This window comes from Prunus avium, chromosome 3, assembly GCF_965620075.1.
Source record: "Prunus avium chromosome 3, drPruAviu1.hap1.1, whole genome shotgun sequence".
Lineage (NCBI taxonomy): Eukaryota > Viridiplantae > Streptophyta > Magnoliopsida > Rosales > Rosaceae > Prunus > Prunus avium.
This window is the reverse complement of record NC_142286.1, coordinates 28,745,605-28,768,534: the sequence shown is the minus strand read 5'-3', so window position 1 is coordinate 28,768,534 and position 22,930 is coordinate 28,745,605. Positions and strand designations below refer to the sequence as shown.

The following is a 22,930-nucleotide window of genomic DNA, read 5'->3' as shown; positions in this document are numbered from 1 at the left end:
TTTTTTTATTTTATTTATTTTTATTTTTGTAAAGACTTTGCGAGACAAAGTTTAGAAATTCGTCGCGCAAAGTCATGCAAAGATTTTTATAAAAAAAATTATTTTATTTATTTTTGTAAAGACTTTGCGAGACGAAACACACTTCGTCGCGCAAGATTTTGTGCACTGAATTTTATTTTTTCGTCGCGCAAGACTTTGTGCACCGAATTTTATTATTTCGTCGCGCAAAGTCATCCAAAGATTTTTAAAAATAATTTTTTATTTTGTTTATTTTTGTAAAGACTTTACGAGACGAACCACACTTCGTCGCGCAAAGGTTTGTCGCGCAAAGTGACTTTGTGCGACGATTTGTGTTTCGTTGCGCAAAATTTAGTCGCGTAAGACTTTGAGCGACGAAGTTTAATTTTCGTCGCGCAAAGTCACTTTGAGCGACGAATTGTGTTTCGTCGCGCAAAATTTGGTCGCGCAAGGGGTTTTTTTTACTAGTGATAGTGAAGCTCCATTTTTTTTAAAGAGAAAAACATCCATCAACAAAAAGGGGTTGATGACATGATTTGTAAATATGTCATAATACACAAACCATCCAATTCAAAATTAGATTTTATTTAAATGTAATAAAATAAGCGGATTATTGTGTAGAGTATTTTTGTTGTATGAGTCTATTTTTTAATGACTTGAAAGAAAAAGATTTCTTGCAAATGTAGGAGCACACTTAAAGAGGCTAATATATATAAAGGAAGCTCATTTTCCCACTCTCATTTTCTCCACTTACCTCCCTTTTGTATTTTAGAATTTTTTAATCAATTTTGTTCTTTTGTGTTCTTTCTCTTTCCTATTCTACCCTCACCCTACATTAAAGTTTTGATATGGGCACTCAATCAATTAGAGTGAACAAAACCTAGGCTTTTGGATTTCTCCATCATCAATGTAACACAACAATAAAACCCAAGCTTTTGGATTCCCCTACAGACTTGGAATGCCCCAAATTATATCTACGAGAAGAATTCTATTCCATTTTTTTATTTTTTCTTTCTCTTCAATTCTTGGTTGTTTGTACTTTCTAAGCAGGTAGACCATGTAATTTTGCCTAGACAAATATAAGTGTTAATTATTTCTTACTCAATAAAATGAAAAAAATGAAAAAGAAAATAGAGTGTAGTTGAAAAATTAAGTATAAAGAAAAAGAAATAATATAAAAGTTAAGTAAAAAGAAATTAATGTAGAATAAGGGTAGAATAGGAAAGAAAAAGAATAAAATTGATTAAAAAGTATTAAAAATACAAAAGATAGTGTAAGAATAGAAATGAAAACACCCGAGACTTTCTCCTATTCTAAATCAGCCATGCAGTGCTCTGGCTTGGCGTCAAAGCCCTCTTACAGTAAAGTGACATTGATGTGGCAAATACATCCTTGGTGGGCCGAAAGGGTGGCTACACATGTAAATTCGACTTTCATGTGAGCTGAGAGCCAATTTGTGGACCCTCGAATTTATGGATTATTTATGAACCATTATAATTAGATTGTGTACGGGAATTGAGTCCTTGAGGCTTGACGAGCTGTTGAGAACTTTAGGCAGCGATATTTCTGCTTACAGATCGATCTAACTCTCCTTTCCCCATAAAACTTGTGCATGGAGTTTGCTGCATTTAAACGAATCCTTACCAGCTAACCAACCTAACGGCCTTCACCTATCACATTACCACAAGATTATAACCCCCTCGTCTCATTTCTGTCATCCACATCTGCAATTTTCATTTAGGGTTTTTCCGTCTTCCATCTTTGTCTTTTTGTTTCGTTTTGTTTTTTATTTTATTTATAAAAGCGATATTGGTGGTGGGGCTTTTCTTACACACATTGTCGAGGTGTCACGGGGGTTCGAACCTAATACCATTGGTCTGCGAATCAAGGCCCTTTCCACTGGGTTAGACACCGTTGGCTTATCCTTTGTTTTTTAAGTAAAGGGGAGAAAACTATTCTTGATTATGAAATACAAAAATAGAATGCGCAATTACACAATTGATATATTATAATAAAAAAATGAGATGTGAGCATCTAATTCAAAATTAATCGGCCGGCAATGTGTGAAGAGGCTCAAGATCTTTTAAACTATTAAGTAAAGTTTACTATCAGCTTTAATTTTCCAATGTATGATTCACAGTCACATTTACCTGAAATAAACATAAACTTTAATTTAGGTTAATTCATAATAATAATAAGTCTTCGATCTAACCTGCTTGAATACCATTATGTAAATCATGGTTCTGGTTTTCTATTTGTTTAAATTGGAATTTTGTAAACACACCCCGAAATATTGGCCAAGTCCCACATACTTCACAAGCAATACATTTATCAAATTCAAAATGGATTCGACGGCGGAAATGCTCCGCGGTGATTAATTTTTCAAAGGATATTGAATAGTTACAGGTAAACGATTTGCGTGAGATGGCTGCATTGTGTTAGTAAAGGAATCCTTACATCGAAACTTCCGAAAGGATGAAGGATAAACCTATATGCATACGTATAGTACTGCAATACTATCTCCAAATGATTAATGACGGCCCGAATCTGTTATTCTTTTATTAATTAGCTACGCATCATCACGAGACTAGACAAATTGCAAAGTTAATTGTAAATTGATCATTTTAACATAATTGTGGTTTCTACACTAGACTAGCAAAATGCCCACATTTGATGTGCAATCAAGGTATAATATGGATATTGTTGTCTAGCTTGGAGGATGAGGGATGACTATTCATAAGAGGTTGATTACTAAAACTTATCCCTCATAATCCCACCAATTTCAAGGTAATTAGGGAGGGGATAAGTTTTAGTCATCAACCTCTTATATAGATAGTCTCAATTCTTCCTCCAAGTTAGGCAACATATCCATATTATGTCTTCAATTCACATGAAATATAGGTATTTTTTCTGGTCTAGTCCTCCCTTCAATGCATGAAATAATGCACCAGAAGCATTAAAGAAAGAAGACGGATGAGTGGTGAGGGAGGAGCAGAAAGGGATGGGAATGAGTGGGTGAGGGAGAGAGATCTCAATGTGTGATGCATGGGCTGATGAGAATGAGAGGGAGAAAGAGAAAGGGATGAGAATGAGGGAGGGAGAGAGATCTCAATGTGCGATGCATGGGCCGATGAGAACGAGACGGAGAGAAAGTGACCGAATCAGAAAAAGGAGATATTGGATGGTAAGACTTTTGCTTGATTAGTCAATATTGCATCTCCGTTAAAAAATTTCTGGGTCTGCTAGTGGTTTCAACCATTAATAGATTAATTGGATGGTAAGACTTTTGCATCAAAATGCAGGAAACTGCACATGTTTAAAGGCACTGGTGGATCTAAATCTTGTCTTTGATCATGATGGCCTACTTTCCTTAACATTTAATCACGGCGGATAACTATGTCTGTTATGCAATCAGCAATTGTTTAGTTGCTACAGTATGCACTTCTTGGAGTTCATTTCATATGAAAGACTCCTAGGTTTGATGACATCTAGAGGAGACCCCATTAAGCTATAGTTCCCTGCCCCTTTAACAACGGAGATCTCCATCTTTTAAGAAGAGAAAACAAAAATTGTATTGAGACCATCTCTCGATGGATCCAATGATCGGAACTGTATATTAATTATCGAGTCACCAGTCAAGGATTATCCGTTCAAAATATAATCAATTGAATCGGAATCCATTTGATCATTTAACTGTGAAGAAATAAATAGAATAACACAATATACTAATTAAGTGATTATAATGACATTAATGAGATTGTTTTACTCTTCTTTTTAAATAAAAGTGATAGTTCAAACTACAAGAGGGAGATCGTTTCTCATACACACACTGTGCTAGACCCGTTGACGAGATGTACTTTTATTATCTTGATGCTAGTTCATACAAATACAGTAAAAGAGGGCTAACTATATATAGCTTTGCATGATTTTCAAATTAAGCATTAATGTAATGTACTACTATACAAAATCAGTATTGTGTAGCTTTTATATATATATATGGTTGAAAGATTTTTGTGCTTTCTGACTGGAAACCAACAGCCCCCTGATTTGGTGTTAAAGATGCTCTTCACCCCAATTCCTGTTTTGGAATTACCAAGTCTTCACATACCTAACTTTCACATGCTAAGAAATGTCTAAAATTGTTCATAAATCTATAACTATATCATTAACTAAGGAAACAATTATAAAAGAAAATTATCATTTGAGAAAAATAAAAGGGAAAGAAATGCAAATGGAAAGAATAATTAAGCAACAAAAATATGTATGTTCAATTGCTCATCATAGTTTTAAAACTAAAAACTCCTATAAAAATAAGATATGTACCATATAGTACTCCTCTAGCTTATTAGTCATTCAACATCAATTCTCCCCTGCCTGAACACAAATTACAATCACCACACATTTCCCTTCCCATGCATATTCATTTCTTGGTGATCAACTGATTTTTGCAGTTCATCTCCAATTTGTATGCTACATCCAAGAATTTATATAGCCTAATGAGATTTTCTTTACAATGGAATCAATATTCTAGCTGCCTGTCATGAAGAAGTGTTTGGCCCTTCTCTCCATGTTAGTGCCTCCATTAGTCTTTGCTAGCTATCTGTCAATACTAGCCAAAGTTCTTGATCAGCCAAACAATAATTCCCCTTGTAATTCCCTCCTTTTCCAATTCCAGGCCAAGATCAGCTAGCTAGAGATCAATTCATCTCCTTCTCCAAATTATATGTATTATCTAAAAAGAGCAAGAGTGGGTGAATGCTGAAGGGTGGTTTCGATTTCTCTCGCCATAGTGAAGGACCCTTTAATATTTTTTTGCATCTCTTCCTCAACTTGAAGTGGAGGATTAGGAAAAGCAATGGTGAGGTCGAGATTCAAGTCACGAGATGATGAACCAGAAGTTTCATCTTCAAGAACACTTGTAGCTTGTGAGGCCCTTTGATCAATTTCACGTGAAGATTTGATTGGTGCTTTAGTACATGCACTAATATTGCTCATTGATCCAGATGATGTTGCAGCGGCAGAAACACAGTCGTTTTGAGGATTCGGACGAGGAATGATCTGGTTTAGCCTATGGTTATTGGGATCGATGCCCATTTTAATTAGCTTCTTCCGGATGTGAGAATTCCAATAGTTCTTCACCTCGTTGTCCGTCCTCCCCGGCAACCTTCCAGCAATCAGCGACCACCTAACAGCCCATGCATGAAACTTTCACCATTAGCTATATAGTTGACCTTTATAATTACGCCATATATGTAGGAAAATGTTCGCTTCTTGTCAAACAGTCTGGTCAACATAAATATTTGACATGAGAAAGAGAGGAAGGAAAGATTGATGGTGCATACCGGTTGCCAAGAAGGGCATGTAGTTTGATGATGAGGTCTTCTTCATCTTGCTCAAAGTTTCCACGTTTGATGTCTGGCCTTAGATAGTTTATCCATCTTAGCCTACAACTTTTGCCACAGCGGTGCAACCCTAATAATTCAACATCACACAAATTATAAGTCATCAATAATTTGGAACATAAAGAACAAAAAGTAGATTATTATTTCTATATACAAACATAAAAATGCACACAAATCATGTTGTTCAAACACAAAACACACCTGCAGCCTTGGGGAGAGATCGCCAACAGCCTTCTCCATGAGATTTAATGTAATCAATGAGTTTTTGGTCTTCTTGTTTAGACCAAGCTCCTTTGTTCGTGCCTTCTTTTTCACAGCAAGGTTTTCTCATTTTCGCTCAGAGAGAGAGAGAGAGAGGGAGAAAGGCTCATGTAAAGGAAGAAGATGGGCGTAGATATAGTGCTCGAGAGCTGCTTCATGAAGAGAGGAGGGAGGTGAGAAATGAGAAGGTTGACTTGGACTGGTGGTTTTGGCTGTTTAGGTGGGTCTCACTCCTACAAAGTCATACAGGCTTGAAGAAGATAAGGTCGTGTGTGTGTGTGTGTGCCTTCTTTGTAAGACTTTATAGTCAGTTGTTTACCGTTAAGTATACGTCACTTTCCATTCCACATGTTTTCTCAAATTCTGAATATTCTTATTTCACGAAAACCCTAGTTCTTCATTAATTTGATTTCATATTGTCATGGAAATTGTATGTATAATATTCTGTTCTGCTGTTCGTCTAGAAGAGCCATAAAGAAGATTCATCTGCAATGATATGGATGTATGATTGAGCTTATAATTAAGGATAGCGAGTATTATTTTATTTATTAACATTATAAAGGAAAAAAGGTACCCAACTTTTTTACTTCATCATTTGATCGGGATAATAATCAAATAGCTAAGAAATTGTTAATTCATTTGACTGATAATTTTTCTTCATCGTAATTTTTGAAAGATACTTAGAAACTAGATAGTTTGTATCACGATATCACATTGTCGTGTGAGTCTAAAAAAGTGACTCGTAGTATCCTTATTATACATTAATTCATACATACACACTGGCGGACCCAGAATTTTTTTAGCAGAGGTGCAATATTGACTAAGTATGAAAAATGGTTTTTCGGAATAATTATTTTGTCAAGATAATTTTTGGCAGCTTTTATTCCTTACACATCAAATAAGAAAACTTGATTTTATGGGATTTTAGTATGAAGTATATATTGACTTAATGAGCCATCATTTTTAGCCTAAATCGTATTTTGCACTAAAACCGATTTTTCATATTTTAATTTGGTGGGAATTTGATTTTCTAGTATTTTTATTTGAATCCAAATGGGGGGTGCTTCCTTATTTACCTTGTAAACTTAAGTAAATGGAGTAATATAAAAATAAATGAAAGTAAAAAGACAAAGACATTTACTTAAATGTTGAAAATGAAAATAAGGTAATCTATACACGAGTTGAGCAAAAGAGCAATTTGAAGCACCTAAAATAGTTTCTCTGGCAAGGAGAGGTGTAGTGCACCTCCTTGCACCTTAATAGGTCCGTCACTGTACATACATATAAAGACGGGTTCAGAAGTGAGAGCGTAGGGATCATAAGATCATCAAAGAATTTCTTCAGAATGTTATTATGACCACATCAGACTGGAAAGGGCTAGAGCATATCCACCACCATATTGTTATACAAAGAGCTCATAGGATTTGGGTCCTCATCATGATCATCACGATCGTAAAATGTAATATATAGTTCCAAGGCTGCTTTTGGCTTGATGACTCACAAATAGCATCATCACTAGGGTTTCCAACCCAACAACATTTTGTTCGGTGCTGCTTTTTCTGGAATAAAATATATACTTGATGCGCATACAGCTCCTTTCCTCTTATTAATTAGCGTTATCTGGTTGAATATCATCATAGACCTTGGTCTTTCGATCAGTTCATCATCTAAATTGAATATTTACTATTATATATAACTAAGGATTAAAAGTAATAATACATGGAAATGATAAAATTAATATATGAAATGGTGTGTTATCGATAAATATATTGAAATGGTATGATAATCAAATAACTAAGCAATTTATATTTATAACTGATATTTTTGAATGAAAACTTCAAAAGAAAACGACTTGAGTCATTGAATTATAATGTAAAATGAGTCTCACAAATGTGTTCCTTAAATAGTATTATTTGACCAATCTTTCGACTCCTTTTCGAAAGAATCCCTTTACAGAACCCTTTAAAGCAAGAAAATGCACAACTGTGAACTTTATTGTTTTCCTTTCAAGATCATAGTGGGGATTTTATATGGTTAATGACTCAAGAAGAAGCGAAAGCAAAACCACAGTTATGAACCCACGAAACCCACAAAACCCTAAACTCGAAAATTAAAACCTAAAGTAAAACCCCATAAGCCTTATATGGTTTTTGTGTAAACAAAAGCCCTAAACCCCTCTAGTATTATTGCTATACACTTCCCAAAAAAAATGAGATTTTCTATTTAAACCCTGCACTTCTCTTTGTTCACCTCAATATTTAAATTATTAAGCTGTCAGTTTTATTATTGTGTAAAAAGACAAAAAAAGTCATTCAACTTAATATTTACCCCTAGTACACATCTATCTATACACACACCCCACACACCCCACAACTCCATATTAAGTTTTAGAAAAATACAAACTCCTCTACATCCTATTGCTAATGGAGTTTAATCCCGTAAAAAAGGGTCTTAACTTGCATATCAGTGGTCTGAGGTTTGAACCCCACCACAAGCATCTTTGTCTGATTTGTTAACCTTTTTAATCACATGATAAAAACAACCTTGTGAAAACAACAAAATCTCATGTATACTACAAATATTGTTTAATGATTTAAGTATTGGGGTGAACAAAGAAAAGTGTAGGGTTCAAATAGAAAAACTCTTTTATTTCTTATATTTTCAGCTTGGAGTGTATTTAAGGGTAGTTTGGGAAGATAGTTGGGTTTTCTTAGAAATTGTGAAAATGTAAATTAGAAGTTGGGGTGAACTTGGAACATGAGGTGAACAAAGAGAAGTGTGGGGTTTAAATAGAAAATCTCAAAAAATTCTCAATTTTTTGACAGCCAATGTTGCATTATCATATTGAGTTCTACAACGTGGTTTACTCTTTTTTTTTTTTTTTTTTTTTTTGTTGTTGAGAAATTCTTGGATTGCATTCATAATTCAACCAAAAAAACCATTAGCCAAGCGCCATTACAATAACAAAGCGATCTAACATCAAAATTAAGACAATATGGAGTGCCTCTACTAACGATCACACATGATCGAAGAAACTCTAGCATAGGCATCCCAACTAAGATTGCAAACTCAGAACAATTAAAAAGAGATAAAGCTTGAAAAAGCTCTCACAAAGGAGAGGTGAAAAGCTCTCACAAAGGGAGAGGTGAAAACTACATAGAGAACCCAAAGAGTCTCTGTGACTTATTTCGAACATAAAGAAACTGCAAAAAGGATGGTGGTGGAGATCTGACGCCGAAACGCAGGTGAAGATATGAAGCCAAAACGCAGCTGCCTGTGATGATTGGAGAAAAATCATAACAAAACGAAGAAAATAGGGAAAACCTTTTATCTTTGAAAATGAGGGGAGAAGAGAGGAAGGAAGAGAAGAGAGGAGAGGGGAGGAAGAACAGTGGCTTCCTCCCCCTTAAAGTGAAAACGGCTCTAGGAGGGTTTTTTTTATAGAGAGAGTACATGTAACAATGCTTAAGCAATTTCCATCAAATTATACTTTTTTCTTCTTCTTATAATTTACTCTTGTTTTTAGAGTGGTTCAAATTTACATTTTTGTCTCATACTGGTTGACACGAAACGTAACTTCGCCCAAAATTTTACCCAAGCATAAACCAAAGTTTTTTCAATAATATGAGTGTTATAACTTCCATTGATTTCAGATTTTGTAGAAGAACACAGAGTTAGTTGTATTTGACATTAGGTTTTGAAGACTTTGGCTTTCTTCATCATTTGTGGGCATAAATTCCCTGTTTCTTTCTTTGAATACGTAGAGTTTGCTACTTCTATATTTTTTTTACATGAATTATGTGCTTTCTCACTCCAGGTTTTCTATTATTTGGGTGAACTTAATGATTCAATTTCCTATACCCTTGGAGCTAGTTCCTTATTCGATGTGTCAAATGATTCTTATTATGCTCATACTTTTCTTGGTAAGAATGCTTTTGTGTAATAAGATTGGAGAACGAAAAGATTGATGAGCGATAAGATTTTGGGAGTGGGGGGAGACGTGCAGAGAAAGAAGAAGAAAGAAAAAAAAACTGCTAGAGACATTAAGTTTAGGCATCAGTCAAGTTAGGTTTTTTTTTTTTTTTTTTAAATTTTTAATTAGGAGTAAATTGGGTTTTTATTTTAAGGATGATGTAGGGGTGGGCATCTCATTCGAATTATCCGCGTACCGACGGTTTGGTTTGGTTTGGTTAAATAATTATTTTTTAATTTTAATTATTCTGATCCGATCCGTACCGAAATGTTTGGTTTGGTTAACATGTAACAATATCCCTAACCCGACGAAAACTCGTACCGGTCCAATATTTATACTTATTTTATTATTTAAACACAAAACAAGAAACCAAAGGTAAACACAATCAGCATTTTGTATCACTCCTATATCGCTCTGTATCACTATTTTATCACTATTGTATCACTTCTTTATCACCCGGGTACTGTAGCACTTCAAGGTTACAGATGAATTTATGAACTTCTTCTGTTTTCCAGTTTTGACCTTTGTCCCGTTTTTGACCTGTAATTTTCCAACCGTTGATCTAAATTTTATGTTCTTTATATGGTTGGATTCAACATGAAAAACTAAAGAACCCAATGCGGACCAAATGCCAAAATCAATTACATATGTGTACAAAATTCAGTAAAAAGAACACTCAAAGTTTCAAACAACAAACACAAACAAAATGGGGGGTTTGATGATTCAAATGACCTAATTCTAATGTTTAAAATGTAACTAAACTCTAATTTTAGTGGCTCAAGACACATGATCCTATGCGTTCATTTGTGTTCCATTTTCTACTTTCATAATTTGTTTAATGGTGTAGGAGTAGATTCCCAAATGAAAGAGCAAGTGGCTCCCAGTACATCTTGAGTACATATGAAATGGTACAGTGACTAAGTTATTTGATTTCATACTGTGATGAATTAGACTATTGGATTTTTATATTTTACAAAGATAATTTGGTGTATTTGTTCAAGAACTTATGTTATGTGAAAGAATTCTAAATTGTATTTTTATTAGTATGTTTTTATTACGGTACTACTAGCGTACCGAACCAATTTGAATTGAATGTTAGGTTAACCAATCCGAAGTCTACTGAAGTCTTTAGTTTGGATAACGAAAGAGAAAATGGTCTACCGAAGTCTTTGGTTTGGTTAACGGAAGAGTCATTTACCGTTCCAAATTGATCCGCGCCCAGGCCTAGGATAATGTCTCCAATTTAATTTATAATTAAATTAAATTTTAATAAGGTGACGTGTGGAGAACAAAAGTTAAACATATCATAGCCGAGAAAATCATAGCAGAGGATCCATATCGAAATTAGAACACTACAAGGGCAAAATTTCTTTGCCTTAGTTTTTAACATTTTGAAAATTTTAATTCTCGCACCCAATCGATGGAAACCTACCCCTATCCAAATTTCCAAGCTTACCCCTATTGAGACCACCCCAACCTTCCGCTGTCGCTAGAATTGCTGTCGGCGACCACAACCCCCCGGTCCGCCCATCTCCCCTTCTCCCATCCCTCCCTCACATCTCTTTTTCTCTTTCCCTTTCAGGGGGCCCAGCGGGCTATTAGCTCAAGCAAAGAAAGTGATGGTTGGGTAAAATCGACACGTTAGGCTGAAATTAAAGGGGTGGTTTGAACAAAGAAATTCGGGGTGGCAATAGAATTTTCCTTAACAATTTCTTTTTTTGGATAAGGAGGACAGTTATTAATTCCAGATAATCAATACGATATGATAAAGAATAGCCCGAAGTGGACCAGAATTTCCCTTAACATTATTGTCAAGCAAATGTTGCAATGGAAATGTAAATTTCGATCACATATAAGAAATTGGCCGAATAATACACCGTATATTTTTTAAGAAGTTTGTCGAATAAGACACGTACATATATATTTTAAGTAATTTGTCGAATAAGACACGTACATCTTATCCTGTAGTTTACTAACTATGGTGACTTTGTGCAGAACCTTGTTTGTTTTTTATTGCTAAAAAATAAGAGATGTTTTCAATTTAAACGAGCTTGGACATTAACTTATGGGGTTTAGATTAGGATATTTAGTGTATAATTTGAGAACACTTTTTCCCATGTTTGTGTGTATAACTTCTTGCATGTGTTTTAGTTGTTCCTATAAGAAAAAAGAACAATAGCAAATCGAGGGAAAAAAAATATATGGAATAGGAAAAACTTTGCATTTTGTTATTTCCGACAAACCCAGAAAAGTGTCCTCCCAACCCAGAAGTTTACTCATAGGCATAATTCTTCATCTTACATAATAGGAACATTACACTCATGCATGATGCACCCCTTTTTATGGCACCCTTCTTGACATGGGATTAATTTAATTCGAATTAAAAAGACCTCCTCAATAAGGTTGACAAAATACTACTGCAATACAATGTCCCATGATGAATAAAATAATATATTTTATATCAAGAAAGAAATGATAGTTTGTCACTTCACTTGAGCCCGAAGGGATAAAATGGTCTTTTTCGCTCGAAGCCAAGACCATCTCTTCACCGCACCAAATGGTGCATGCGAAAAATAAAGAAATAAATACTGTGCAGGGTCTTCTAAACCAGGAGGGACCATCTCAATGAGTCTCGTACTTGATCCAAGCAGGAGCAACCATCTTTTCCATAATCAATCTTCACTTGTCTCATCAAAACTTGGGACCTACCATTCTCTCAAGCCACCCCAAATTCCCAATACCATCCAAGCCAAAGGCCTAGCAACATATTCAACTACCATTTCATATGGCTCATTTTCTTCTATTTTCTATCCTCACCTACACAAATTTTGAAAGCAGAGGCAGATTTCCCATTAGAAATACAGGTGTGACTTTTACGAGGCATACAAGTTTGTTTCATTGTTTTATAGTAATAGAAATAGGAAACAACAGTAAACAATATACACAGAAATTTTTAAGGGAAGGAATCCTAAGAAACCAGGACCTCAGACTCCGACACCTGCCAGAGAAAATAAAATAAATTGCATCTCTGCTCCAAGTGAAGCAAGAAGTGTTAAAGTTAAAAAGACAACCAGTAAAAAATTCCGAAACACAAGTACCAAAAAGGAAACATTCAACAGCTTGGCCTTTAGTATAATCTTGATAAGGTTTCGAGGTCCGCTAATAAGGAAATGAATTCACTACGTACAAAATCAAGGCTAAACAACAAACAAAATCTTAATGTATTGTCCACTTGCACTGAAATTTTAGGTTCTTGCTAACTACAAAAGTGAAATTTTATGAAGCTGTGAGCAGCACAGAGGTGGTGGGGGGCAAGTGGGGAACATATGTAAGATAAGGATGAGCACGAATGGATATTCATCCAGATATATGACAGAAGAAAATTACCTAAAATACATATCAAAATGCAATATCTCAGCCAGAGAGGTTTTAAGCAGGACCTATACATTTTGTAGGGCTTTAATCTTTTAGAACTGGATATTGGATATTGGGTGTTGAAGTTGCGGATGTAAGACTGGTGGGTGAAAAAGATAATAAGTCTAGAATCCAATAGTTCAAAACATACTAATGCCTTGGGGATGAAACCAATTGTTAAACAAGATATGAAAGCCCAACAACCAGTTAATAGTACAGACTCACCTAAAAAATAAAATCATTAGATTTGTATGTGTGTAAAATAGATGGAAGGTGTGATGATGTTTACCTAGTAACAGTTGCTGCTCCCAGCTGCCACAATAGAATCTTGCAGAATTCTTACTCTTTATTTCACAAACAGTCCTAGTAACGACAGGATTAACATGCATGAACAAACAAATTACAAGACAGAGATTTCAAACCAATTAATTGAATAAAAATTAATGGAAAAAGGCTACACATTTAATGCTACAAGGGGCCACCATATTCACTATCGTTTCCCCCTTTCAGTTTCTCAGTGTCCTGATTTTCATTTTTCAACTTTCATAATGTTTAATTTAACACCACCCGTTGTCAAATGTACCCACTAGAAGGATCTGATCCACATTTATGTGGACTGGTTGGCCATGAAACCTGCTCCATCTAACAGTCACCTTTCAGAGTTCTGCAGATAGAAAAAACAGACAATTTCCATTCTATTGTTTCTTGCCGATTATGCAGCATAATGTCCAAGCAGATTCAGAACTAATAATCATCAAATTGAATCAATCATCGTTCTAAACATTCTACACAATCATATGAATACAACAGTCCAGGTGATGAATAATCAAGAGAATTCATTAACGTGAAAAAGGAATATAGAACGTACTGAGGCCCTGAAATTCCCAAAAGCATTATAACTACCTTTACTATTTGACCAACAGTTGGCAACAACCAGTCTAAACTGCCTATGCTTATGGAAATCTCAACTTGGTTTACAAGTCAAAAGATGTAATTAAGAATTATTGAGTTACTGTCCCTAGCTCACAAGTTCATTTGTTTCGATATTCAATATTTCTTATATTAATATAATGTATTGAAACAGTCAAAGCAACTTGTCTAAGAGCCACAAATCAAATGCAGAAAATGAAACTGTGGTTGGTCGATACCACTTCCTTTTATGCAGAAGCTAAAACGGGAAAGAGCTTTAGGTGAAACCCTTTACCACCCTGTGGTAGAACCCAATTATAAAATGTCAGCTATGGTTTATGCTGTTGGCTAGACAGGCATTAGTGACTACAATTACTTGCACTTGCAACAAATTTGAGGATTAGGAGGGGGTGTAAAATTTTATCATATCCACCATAAAATCATTAATAGGGAATGTTTTGCAAACTTTTGATTGGGTTAGTGAGGATGATACATGACGCACCACAAAGAAGGTAAGGAAATAAGCCACAGCGAAAAAGTGGCACCATTCCACTCATGATGCAGAATAATGAAGTTGAGCCAAACCACATGGTGAAAAAAATGATTTTTCCCCTAAGCATTATTAGAACTCACATGACCTTTCAATCAATCATCTAGAAAACAAAAATCTCAATTATATTAAACCTTAATTTGATGTTGGAAAGTATATTATTCCAGCCAACCTTAATTTATTGTTTTTAACAATCAAGTACTTCCCTTAACTACCAAAACCCTTATTGCTCTTTGACTTGAATCAAACTTTGAAACCAGTGGTGTCATTCATTTATGCTAACAAATCATCTTCACTAAACACATGCTATGTAAGCTGCCTCTTAATTGACCCATATTTTCTAGCATCATTAGTTGTCAATAATTTAGCAGCAGCCACACTCCCTAAACATGTCTAATAGAACCAACAGATCTTAATTATATAACTTGTTTAATGAACATATAATCGAACACAATACAACCAAACTTATGCAAATGTTTATGTGTGTGTCTCCCGACATTCCGGGACGACACAATGAAAATGTAGCATGAACATGCATCATGCTACTGCTTTAGTGTTTTGAGGTGGACAACTCTCATCCATTTATTCATATGGACGTGAAATTTCTTCACAAAATGCATGCTCCAAGTCACACTGCTCCTCATTCACCATTGCAAAAACAAGAAATGTCATATCTACCCAGTTTGCAGCCAGCAAGGTTCTACCATTCCTACCAAAAACTGGTTGACATGGAAATGTTTTGTTATCTAATAATTCAAAGAGCTCATGTTTAAAAAATATACATCCACCCATCTCCCAACCTGAATGTAAGTACTGATATTTCTGGATTTAAGTGCCTGCCTACATGGTGTCAATACATACAAGCTTAACAACCTAGAAAGGCTGGAAGCCCATGGCAGGCACAACTGTCGTGGGCTTTCAGCCATGTTGATGTACTCATGGAAATCTGAGTGAACTATCTCAAAGGGCAAAGAAAAAGGATCACAAGATGTCAATGATGTTATGCCATATTCAATAGTCATCAAAGGTGTCTTGATACTATATTACTGGTCAGTACAAGATGATGTAAGACAAACAATTAAAAATTTCTGTTATCCTTTGAACAGCTAACCATTCAATAATTAATTTAAAATTTGGTCTATAGAAAATAATTCACATATTGGAATAGGATACTTATCTAACATGAAAGCTGTGTAATTATCAAACATCCACACCAACCAATCAAATATGTCTTTCCATTTCTAATTTGAATTGGAAGTCGTAATTTCACGCTGCTGTGCAACTACCTAAAGTAAATTAAAAAAGAATAAAACAAAAAGAAAACAGAATAAAAAAACATGATGTTGTCAGCTAAAAAACATTGGAGTGGCACAAGTGATAAAACAACCATGTCAAGTCACAATGAAAGAAGAGCTACCGCCAACGTGATTTGTTCAATCCCTGATTCACTGGAATTTCCAAAGACTAATTTCAAGGTTAAAGTATACAACCAAAGAGGGAGAAAGTTACTTGTCTACTAAACTTGATTGAACAGAACCTCCCCAAGTAATCAGGGCATAAAATTAATTTCGTTAGACAAATGTGCATCTATTAGATTCATATTTTTGGAAAAAGGGAAGCCTATTCTTTTTTTCCTAAATAGAGGGATGAAGCCTGGAAACTTACAAGGGCCTTGAAGAGACCCAAAACTTAAGCTCTAAAGGGCCTCTTACCCATCTAAGAAAGCTCCAAAGTGTACGTCCATACAGCCCAATGTCAATGAATTTATAAGAACCCTATCCAAGTCGAAAAACCAGATCAAAGTAGATAACAAGTAACAAGTTCTAGAGAAGAAAAATAAGATTTCAAATATTTTACAAAAGAAGATCAAAGATTGTGCCCCAAAGAAAATGGTACATCATGATAGGACAAAGGAATAAACAAAATTCTTAAAAATCATAGAAGATAACTGTCATTGAAGATCTGTAAAATAAATTACACTATTCTGTTTACCGAAAATAAAAGTCCATTATTCTTTTAGAGATTTGGCAAACAGCATAATTGGTAACATCCAGAAAATCGCATATCAAGATGTCACAGGAGGTGTGAGAGTAGGATGGAAGGAACATGAGCACCTTTATCAGCATGTACCTCTCACAAGAACAAACACACAAGCTATTTTTTTCATGCAAAAGAAAAATGGGGAAAAAATTAAAAAAGAATTTTTCACTTTGGAAATGGACAAATGAACCTTCAGTGGAGAGTCTAGGAGCCTGGAGCTCCCACAATGATTTGAACACAGATGAACAGTGGTTATACACACTGCTTTTAAAACCTAATGAAATCTGGACAAAAATTATGTTGGTATTTACAACTGAAAATCATGTCTACACTGCCGTGGAAGGAAGTGAGGACCCTTTAAGTTAAAATTCTGGGCATAATTGATTTCATGATGGTAGAGTCTTTTGATCTCAATCTCAAGGTCAAAGGTTTATGGTCTGGTAGAGATAAGAGAAAGTTGAGATCCTTGGTTAGAGAAAGGCAGCTCTTTTAGAAATTATCTCAACCCAAATTTTGGAAAAGTAACATGAGCAACACAGATAAAAACACGTTTCCTACGCATAAACTACATACGCGCTAGTCATTTAAAATAATAACACCAGGGTTTTTACAGTTACACTCCAAGAATACTATTTTTGAAGCCCAACCTCACAATTATGAAAACAAAGTCTAGTTTCCATCATCACAAAATGAGATAGAAAAGTAAGCAAGATCTTGAAATCTAGGAAAACAGGGAGATTTTTTCCAATCTATTTAAATTACCTTCCAAACAGCCTGTAATAATGATGATGCATGTACTATATACACATTCCCTGTTAAAATTACACGGACAACTGAAATTGCATTATAATAACAAAGATTTCTATGTAAATGAAATTGCATTGTAATAACAAAGATTTCTATTCTAAGCACTGAATTTGCATATAAATCCATATAAAGCACCCACCTGGGTTAAGCAGTTGCAACAATTCTCAACATCTGCATGTATCATCAGCAGCCTCTAGAATTCAGACACCAAGCCAGCGAATGTAAAACTCAGTCTACATGCACAAATGAAGTACAATCAATGTCCTGAAAGGTGATTCTCCCCATGTATAAATCATGTATGCAATCAGGACAAACAGGGAAGAACTTCAGATTGAGACTTTCACTAATTGCATCCATTCCAGGGACCCTTTTTTTTAATTTTATATCCATGGGGTTCAGATTCCAGCAGTTTTGCAAAAGTCGTACCCAATAAACAACAGTATCAGTTTTTTCACAGATGAATAAAACTTTTACAGACATTGATCAAGCATGCAGTTCCCAAACTGTGATTGAAATAAACAAATAATAAAAAGGATAAAACAAAACTGAAACAACAAAGAGGAAGAGAAAAAGAGAATAAAAGCTAGCTTTAAATCCTTTAAGCCTCAGACTCTTATCCTATCACAAATACTAAAACAATTTCATAGAGGGTGCCACACAGGAGACTATATATGTCTGCTTGAACCATATTACTATGTTATGTGAAAAGATAAGGTACGAAAGAGAAACATGATTGACTTACCAAGGATTATGTAATTATCAGTGTTGAATGTTGAGAAACAGACACAACTTCCATTAACCAAAACCAATCAAGGTGCTGGTAGAAAAGGGCTCAAAATACATATAAAGAAACAGAAACAACTCCTCTAAAAAAAAGAAACAGAAAAAACTTAAGTATATTACATAGCACAGATCTAGTGGCCCAAGCATTGTATGGATGGTATGCTTACCTGATATTTGTCATCATGATGAGCGTTGAATCCACCATGATGATATATCGGAGTTGCATTATGAGGATAATGATGTTCTCTAAAGTATGTGGAGCAGCATGTGGTTTCTAGCATATGAAGAAACTCACAATCCTAAGTTCAGAAACTTGACTGCATGGTAATAGTTCCACATTAAAATGATTTCTAGCATCTGAAATATACTTCTCGTTTTTCTCCAACCACAACCTTTTCTTCTTAATATTTAAACCCATCCTGAAACCCTGTAAAACAATCAAAGGTTGAAGCAAGAAGCTGCACTCTGGTGTCATAACAACATTGGCTACCACCTCTTTTCCGAAAAGCAACAATAGCAGACCATAACAAAAACCTTTTCATGGTTGTAATTGATAAATCCAAATTTTAAACGTTTATTTATAAATAAATAAAAAAACCTTTTCATAGTTAATTTGCAAAACCAGCAATGATATGGTTAACATAACAGATGAAACAGCCTATTAAGTAAACAAGCACAACAAGACTTGATTCCTTCTTTTCAAAAATATATAACTGTATGATTTATTACATGAACATTAATGAGTTTCAGATAGAACTAATATGACAGAAAAATACAGCAAGTAGAAAAAGGATGAACATTCAAAAGAATATAGGTAACTTCTGCTTGAAAAAGACTGACATTCTAAAATATAGAGAATATATATATCCATCGTTACAGATTTAGAATAGTCACTGCAAGTATAGGCATCAAGAAGAATTCATTGTTTTCGATCATCGTACTACAAAGACAAAATAAAAAATAAATAAAAAATGATAGGACTCAACTTATTAACATTTCACTAGAGGTATAACAGTAGTAGTACGTGGCAAGCGTGTAAATTACAGTCTAGAGGAACTCAGAAGGTGAATTGGCCTCCGGCTTCCCATTGTGGCCCAAATCCCCCGGATGCTGCAAATTCTGCAAAACCTGAGGGGGCAAAGCCCCTAAACCACCTCCCAGCCCATCATTCACCGACCCAAAAAATTGACAAACTAGCCTAGCCATGACTCCTAGAATCTGCATTTGGTTCTGGCACGCTTCAGCATGCATTTGCATCATTTGCTTCTCATGCTCAATTTGCAAACTCACCAACCTCTCCCTCCACTCCAACTCTGCCTCTTCCCTCTTCTCCTCCATCCTCATCCTTCTACGCCGCTCCTCATCGAATTCCCTCTCTAGCCTCAACCTTTTCTCAAATTCCTTTCTTGCCCACATCACCTCCCTCTCTTCTAACTCCAATTCTCTATCCTCCAACCAATCCTCCCTCTCATTCCTCCTTTTCTCTCTCCTGCACTCAAGTTCTTTCCTCTTTTCCTCTCTCTCAGCCTCACTGTTCTCTCTCCTACACTCCCTCTCTCTCCTCCTCTCTTCCCTCTTCACCACCACATCCCTCAAGTCCAAAACTTGTGCACTGACCAACCCCAACCTCCTATGTAATCCAACCTTACTCAATTTCCTTTTTTGAGCAAAACCCACATCCCCAATTTCTCTCTGACCCCCAAATTCACCACCTTCACTCCTACCCAATTCCTCGAGACCATTATCGCCATCACCGCTACCGTCTTCTTCTTCTTCTTCATCTTCCAATGGTTCCTCTTCTTCTTCTTCGTCCTCTTCTTCCTCTAAATCCTCAGAGTCAATCCCAAACCCCAAGTCCCCACAATCCCCAAAAACATCAAGGCTCTCACTTTCGCACGCCCTCTTGCCCTTAACATCAAGCTCCACATCCCCAAACACTTCTTTGTACTTCAAGAAATTCTCCCAGTGGTTTTCACCATCTTTCCAGTTGAACTCGTCCTTGGAGACCCGGATCTTCTGCTTCACACCCAGGTACTGGTGGCGCATGTTTTGGACCTTGATCGAGACGTCGCGCCAGGACCATTTGAAAGGGAAGGTTACTGGGTCGTGAAGATGATGCACCGAGTTCACGTGGTCCGCTATGGGCTTGAATTTTTTCTCACGGGTTTTGAGCTTGGCTAGAGCCCCAGAGATGAGAAGCTCCGAGTACTTGGTGAGAAGGGTCAGCTCTTCGAGCTCCGACCATTTCTTGCGCTTCATTTTGAGAAACTACTTTGAAAAATCAAACATTCCAGGCAGAGAGAGAGATTCAGAGATTTGGGGACGAAGGAAAGGAGAAGGGAAATGGAGCTGTGTTGCTCTCGATTTTTTCTGAGCTCTGTCTTCTTCTTTTTTGTCTTTATTGTTGAGGTAAGTAAAGGTCACGTGAAGTTCACGTGAGCTCTTTTAAATATTTTTTTGAATTTTAAATTCTATATTTAAATTTAATTTTAATCAAATTAGGTCAAAAATCTCACCCTTACCTCTAAATCAACGGTCATGAGATGTTCTCAGCTTGTGATGATCAGGGTGGCTTAAGATTTACGAAAGATATTTCAAATCCTCAGTAAATCTTTTCAGTGGATTTCAAAAGTAAATAAATAAATATTATATTAGATTATTAATTGAAGCGGAAGCGAAAGCCGCGCAAGATATATGACCGTTTGAAGGTTACGCGTTAAGCTATATAAACCCAACACAACCAGGAAAACTATACTCTGATTTCAAAACCCTCATTCACCAGCTTCAAATCACAGAGGAAAAACCATTGAGCGTTAGCAATCGAATCCCTCTTTTTCACATCAACATTTCATCGTCTTCTTCGTTGATCACCGACTGCTGCAACGAGTTCTTCTCTTTCTCTCTTGCTACCCAGTTTCTGTTTTTCTGCGTCTCTTTGCTTTCGTTTTGTTAGACCCATAAACCCTATTTCATCAGAAAGCTTCAATTTTTGTTTTTCAAACAATGGGTTCGAGTTCAAGGCCAAAGAAAGAACAGAGCTTGTCGGTTGCCGGCCGTGAGTGGGTTCGAGGCCGGATACTCGGAAAAGGGGGGTTTGGGTCGGTGTATTTGGGTTGGTTCAAAAAACCCAATTTGAGAGCCGATGTTTTGCCCTCAATTTTCGCGGTGAAGTCGACATTATACTGTGATGCGCTTGAGTTGGTGAGGGAAAATTCACTTCTTGGCATATTTAGCAACTGCCCGTTTATCATCCGTCGCTATGGAGATGATGTGACGGCTGGTGTTGACGGCAATAAGGTTTTCAATATGTTCATGGAATATGCCGATGGAGGAACAATGAGGGATTTGATTAACAAGTCTGGGGGGTTGCCTGAATTTCAAGTAAGGAAGTATACAGAGGCAATTTTGAAAGGGGTTAAGCACATTCATGAAATGGGTTATGTGCATTGCGATTTGAAGCCTGAGAATATATTACTTGTCTCCAAAACTGAGGCTGGTGGTTCCGAATTTGTGCCCAAAATTGGAGACTTGGGTCTGGCAAAGAGGATTATAGAGAAGCGTTCTGGAGGCACTACACTGTATTGGTCTCCAGAAACTGTGCTCCAAAATATTCAGCTGCAACCTTCTGATATTTGGGCATTGGGCTGTGTTGTGCTTATGATGTTGACTGGGAGGAAGCCATGGGATTTGAAAGCCGGGGCGAGACCTTGGGACCTAATGCTTCAGATTGCTTCAAAATCTCCCACTATTCCTGTTTGGTTATCAGAAGAGGCTAAAGATTTCTTGGGAAAGTGCTTTGTGTGGAACCCTTCCGAGAGGTTCACAGCTGCTAAGCTATTGAATCATCCATTTGTGACTAATCTGGATCCAGTAAAGGAACTCTCTTCGGTGTCGTCGTCACCTTCTGAGCAACAGATTCTTCCTTTGGGATTCAAGACCTGTCATTCCAAATCGAACCGCTGTTTGCCAAAAGCCATCGGCTTTCCCTATAATTGGTGCTGCTTAGCTTGATTCTCAAGTTAGAATTTTGTATATGGTTGTTTGGAAGCGTCTCTCACAATTTGGTGTAATACTTCATTATCCTAAATTTGTATGTAATTTGATGTACATTCTTTGATTTCATTCATTATTAATACAGAGCTAATGCCACTTTTTTTTAATACATATTTCTTTTGGTTCCTTTTATGTAATGCATTGCATTTGATCCATTAGGTTTATTTATATAAGATTAGTAGTTGACAAGTTGCAGTAAATCAGTAAATGAAGATGTGCCAACTTCTTAAGCTCATTCAACAACAGTAAAGGGATTTAGGACATTTTCATTTTCACCTATATATGTACCAACCTTTTTGTTTGGTCGAAATATATGTACCAACTATCAATCAAACATGCTAATCAAATCATAAAATCTATAGATGAAATTAAATAAATTACTATCAACTACATTTTAGTTCCAACAAATAAAAACTAAACAACGATAACCTGAATGACAACAAAGCCGACAACAAAAAATGAATCAAGCACGGCGGTGTAATACGAAAAATTCACAGCGGCAGCAGAATCAAGCACTCAAATTGGGAGACCATTTCGGTCAATAACCCAAGTGGATTAATATATGGCCAGGCACACGGGTGATGCATTGCCCTAGGGTGGGTTCCGATCACTGCCCCATTCTTCTAGAGGTTAATACCCCACATTCTAACAGGAGCTATAATGCCACTTTTTGTTTTTTTTTTTACGTATTTCTTTTGGTTCCTTTTTATGTACGTCATT

At 35.9% G+C, this 22,930-nt stretch overlaps 3 protein-coding genes across 3 annotated transcripts; 1 reads left to right on the top strand and 2 right to left on the bottom strand.

The window, feature by feature from the left end:
• Positions 1-4,262: 4,262 nt before the first annotated feature.
• LOC110755156 (myb-related protein 308) lies at positions 4,263-5,799 on the bottom strand. The gene is made up of 3 exons (XM_021956329.2): positions 5,622-5,799; positions 5,361-5,490; positions 4,263-5,203 (listed from the first exon to the last, which is right to left on the bottom strand). The coding sequence occupies exons 1-3, from the start codon at positions 5,749-5,751 to the stop codon at positions 4,747-4,749; spliced, it is 717 nt and encodes a 238-aa protein (XP_021812021.1). The 5' UTR covers positions 5,752-5,799; the 3' UTR covers positions 4,263-4,746.
• Positions 5,800-18,998: 13,199 nt separating this feature from the next.
• LOC110755124 (uncharacterized) lies at positions 18,999-20,549 on the bottom strand. The gene has a single exon (XM_021956294.2). It carries the CDS (start codon positions 20,414-20,416, stop codon positions 19,205-19,207), a length of 1,212 nt encoding a protein of 403 aa, XP_021811986.1. The 5' UTR covers positions 20,417-20,549; the 3' UTR covers positions 18,999-19,204.
• Positions 20,550-20,796: 247 nt separating this feature from the next.
• Positions 20,797-22,325, top strand: LOC110755126 (mitogen-activated protein kinase kinase kinase 20-like). Its single transcript, XM_021956296.2, has one exon. The coding sequence runs from the start codon at positions 21,161-21,163 to the stop codon at positions 22,166-22,168; it is 1,008 nt and encodes a 335-aa protein (XP_021811988.2). The 5' UTR covers positions 20,797-21,160; the 3' UTR covers positions 22,169-22,325.
• The last annotated feature ends 605 nt before the right edge of the window (positions 22,326-22,930 follow it).